The 3541-nt window shown below is 52.5% G+C and overlaps 1 protein-coding gene across 1 annotated transcript; it reads left to right on the plus strand.

The window, feature by feature from the left end:
* Window positions 1–1183: 1183 nt before the first annotated feature.
* LOC144929736 (uncharacterized) lies at window positions 1184–3183 on the plus strand. The gene is made up of 2 exons (XM_078850197.1): window positions 1184–1969; window positions 2558–3183. The coding sequence occupies exons 1-2, from the start codon at window positions 1387–1389 to the stop codon at window positions 2767–2769; spliced, it is 795 nt and encodes a 264-aa protein (XP_078706323.1). The 5' UTR covers window positions 1184–1386; the 3' UTR covers window positions 2770–3183.
* The last annotated feature ends 358 nt before the right edge of the window (window positions 3184–3541 follow it).

The raw sequence follows: 3541 nt of genomic DNA on the forward strand, positions 1-3541 counted from the left end.
AGCTTGGGCCCCAGCTGTCCACTTGCGGGCATATCCCTGCATCCGGTTGACCAGTTGTAGGTAGGTGACCTCAGGCATTTTACGCTGACTCCAGAACCTTCTCCAGTACATCTCGGGGGTCAGCCCAAACTCAAGGAGCAGGGCCTGTTTGAACAGTTCATAGTCCCCTGCCTCCGGCCCTTTCATCCGGCTGTACACCTCCACGGCTTTGGGATCCAGTAAGGGGGTGAGGAACTGGAGCCTGTCTGCAGGGTCAACCCTGTGCATCTCGCAGGCATTCTCAAAGGCCGTCAGGAAGCTATCCATGTCTTCCCCCTCCTTCCGCTGGGCCAGGAAGCACTTATCAAAGCTCCTTGCAGTCTTGGGTCCCCCCGCACTCACCGCAGCCGGGGCCCCACTGCTCCTCAACATGGCCAGCTCCAGTTCATGCTGTCTTTGTTTCTCCTTCTCCTGATGTTCCCTCTCCTTCCCTCCTGCTCATGCCGACGTTGTTTCTCCTCATGCTGACGCTGCTTTTCACAGTCCTCCAGCTTCCTCATTTTCATCTCCCTCTCCCATTCCTTCCACCTCCGCTCCAGGGATGGGGAGCTCCGCCGGGAGGATCCCCTGCTGGCTGCCGGGGTCAGGGTGCCTTCGGTCTTCACTGGGCTTCCCCCAACCCCTCCCCCAGGCATAGGTAGGAAGGGTCTCGGGATGTCCTCGGCAGCAGTCTGAGGTGAGGCTGACTGGCCTGTAGTTTCCAGGATCCTCCTTCTTCCCTTTTTTAAAGATGGGCACTACATTAGCCTTTTTCCAGTCATCCGGGACTTCCCCCGTTCGCCACGAGTTTTCAAAGATAATGGCCAATGGCTCTGCAATCACAGCCGCCAATTCCTTCAGCACTCTCGGATGCAACTCGTCCGGCCCCATGGACTTGTGCTCGTCCAGCTTTTCTAAATAGTCCCTAACCACCTCTATCTCCACAGAGGGCTGGCCATCTCTTCCCCATTTTGTGATGCCCAGCGCAGCAGTCTGGGAGCTGACCTTGTTAGCCCTGGTCTACACTAGGACTTTAGGTCGAATTTAGCAGCATTAAATCGATGTAAACCTGCACCCGTCCACACAATGAAGCCCTTTATATCGACTTAAAGGGCTCTTAAAATCGATTTCCTTACTCCACCCCTGACAAGTGGATTAGCGCTTAAATCGACGTTGCCGGCTCAAATTTGGGGTACTGTGGACACAATTCGATGGTATTGGCCTCCGGGAGCTATCCCAGAGTGCTCCATTATGACCGCTCTGGACAGCACTCTCAACTCAGATGCACTGGCCAGGTAGACAGGAAAAGAACCGCGAACTTTTGAATCTCATTTCCTGTTTGGCCAGCGTGGCAAGCTGCAGGTGACCATGCAGAGCTCATCAGCACAGGTGACCATGATGGAGTCCCAGAATCGCAAAAGAGCTCCAGCATGGACCAAACGGGAGGTACGGGATCTGATCGCTGTTTGGGGAGAGGAATCCGTGCTATCAGAACTCCATTCCAGTTTTCGAAATGCCAAAACCTTTGTCAAAATCTCCCAGGGCATGAAGGACAGAGGCCATAACAGGGACCCGAAGCAGTGCCGCGTGAAACTGAAGGAGCTGAGGCAAGCCTACCAGAAAACCAGAGAGGCGAACAGCCGCTCTGGGTCAGAGCCCCAAACATGCCGCTTCTATGATGAGCTGCATGCCATTTTAGGGGGTTCAGCCACCACTACCCCAGCCGTGTTGTTTGACTCCTTCAATGGAGATGGAGGCAATACGGAAGCAGGTTTTGGGGATGAAGAAGATGATGATGAGGAGGAGGTTGTAGATAGCTCACAGCAAGCAAGCAGAGAAACCGGTTTTCTCGACAGCCAGGAACTGTTTCTCACCCTAGACCTGGAGCCAGTACCCCCTGAACCCACCCAAGGCTGCCTCCTGGACCCAGCAGGCGGAGAAGGGACCTCTGGTGAGTGTACCTTTTAAAATACTATACATGGTTTAAAAGCAAGCATGTGAAAGGATTACTTTGCCCTGGCATTTGCAGTTCTCCTAGATGTAGTCCTAAAGCCTTTGCAAAAGGTTTCTGGGGAGGGCAGCCTTATTGCGTCCTTCATGGTAGGACACTTTACCACTCCAGGCCAGTAACACGTACTCGGGAATCATTGTAGAACAAAGCATTGCAGTGTATGTTTGCTGGCATTCAAACAACATCCGTTCTTTATCTCTCTGTGTTATCCTCAGGAGAGTGAGATATAATTCATGGTCACCTGGTTGAAATAGAGTGCTTTTCTTCAGGGGACACTCAGAGGAGCCCATTCCTGCTGGGCTGTTTGCCTGTGGCTAAACAGAAATGTTCCCCGCTGTTAGCCACAGGGAGGGGGGAAGGTTGAGGGGGTAGTCACGCGGTGGGAGGAGGCAAAATGTGACCTTGTAACGAAAGCACATGTGCTATGTATGTAATGTTAACAGCAAGGTTTACCCTGAAAGAGTGTAGCCACTGTTTTATAAAATGTGTCTTTTTAAATACCGCTGTCCCTTTTTTTTTCTCCACCAGCTGCATGTGTTTCAATGATCACAGGATCTTCTCCTTCCCAGAGGCTAGTGAAGCTTAGAAAGAAAAAAAAACGCGATGAAATGTTCTCCGAGCTCATGCTGTCCTCCCACACTGACAGAGCACAGACGAATGCGTGGAGGCAAATAATGTCAGAGTGCAGGAAAGCACAAAATGACCGGGAGGAGAGGTGGCGGGCTGAAGAGAGTAAGTGACGGGCTGAAGAGAGTAAGTGGCGGGCTGAAGAGAGGGCTGAAGCTCAAATGTGGCGGCAGCGTGATGAGAGGAGGCAGGATTCAATGCTGAGGCTGCTGCAGGACCAAACCAGTATGCTCCAGTGTATGGTTGAGCTGCAGCAAAGGCAGCTGGAGCACAGACTGCCACTGCAGCCCCTCTGTAACCAACCACCCTCCTCCCCAAGTTCCATAGCCTCCACACCCAGACGCCCAAGAACGCGGTGGGGGGGCCTCCGGCCAAGCAGCCACTCCACCACAGAGGATTGCCCAAAAAAAGAAGGCTGTCATTCAATAAATTTTAAAGTTGTAAACTTTTAAAGTGCTGTGCTTAAAGTGCTGTGTGGCATTTTCCTTCCCTCCTCCACCACCCCTCCTGGGCTACCTTGGTAGTCATCCCCCTATTTGTGTGATGAATGAATAACGAATGCATGAATGTGAAGCAACAATGACTTTATTGCCTCTGCAAGCGGTGATTGAAGGGAGGAGGGGCGGGTGGTTAGCTTACAGGGAAGTAGAGTGAACCAAGGGGTGGGGGGTTTCATCAAGGAGAAACAAACAGAACTTTCACACCGTAGCCTGGCCAGTCATGAAACTGGTTTTCAAAGCTTCTCTGATGCGTACCGCGCCCTCCTGTGCTCTTCTAACCGCCCTGGTGTCTGGCTGCACGTAACCAGCAGCCAGGCGATTTGCCTCAACCTCCCACCCCGCCATAAACGTCTCCCCCTTACTCTCACAGATATTGTGGAACACA

This window comes from Lepidochelys kempii, chromosome 23 (assembly GCF_965140285.1).
Source record: "Lepidochelys kempii isolate rLepKem1 chromosome 23, rLepKem1.hap1, whole genome shotgun sequence".
NCBI lineage: Eukaryota > Metazoa > Chordata > Testudines > Cheloniidae > Lepidochelys > Lepidochelys kempii.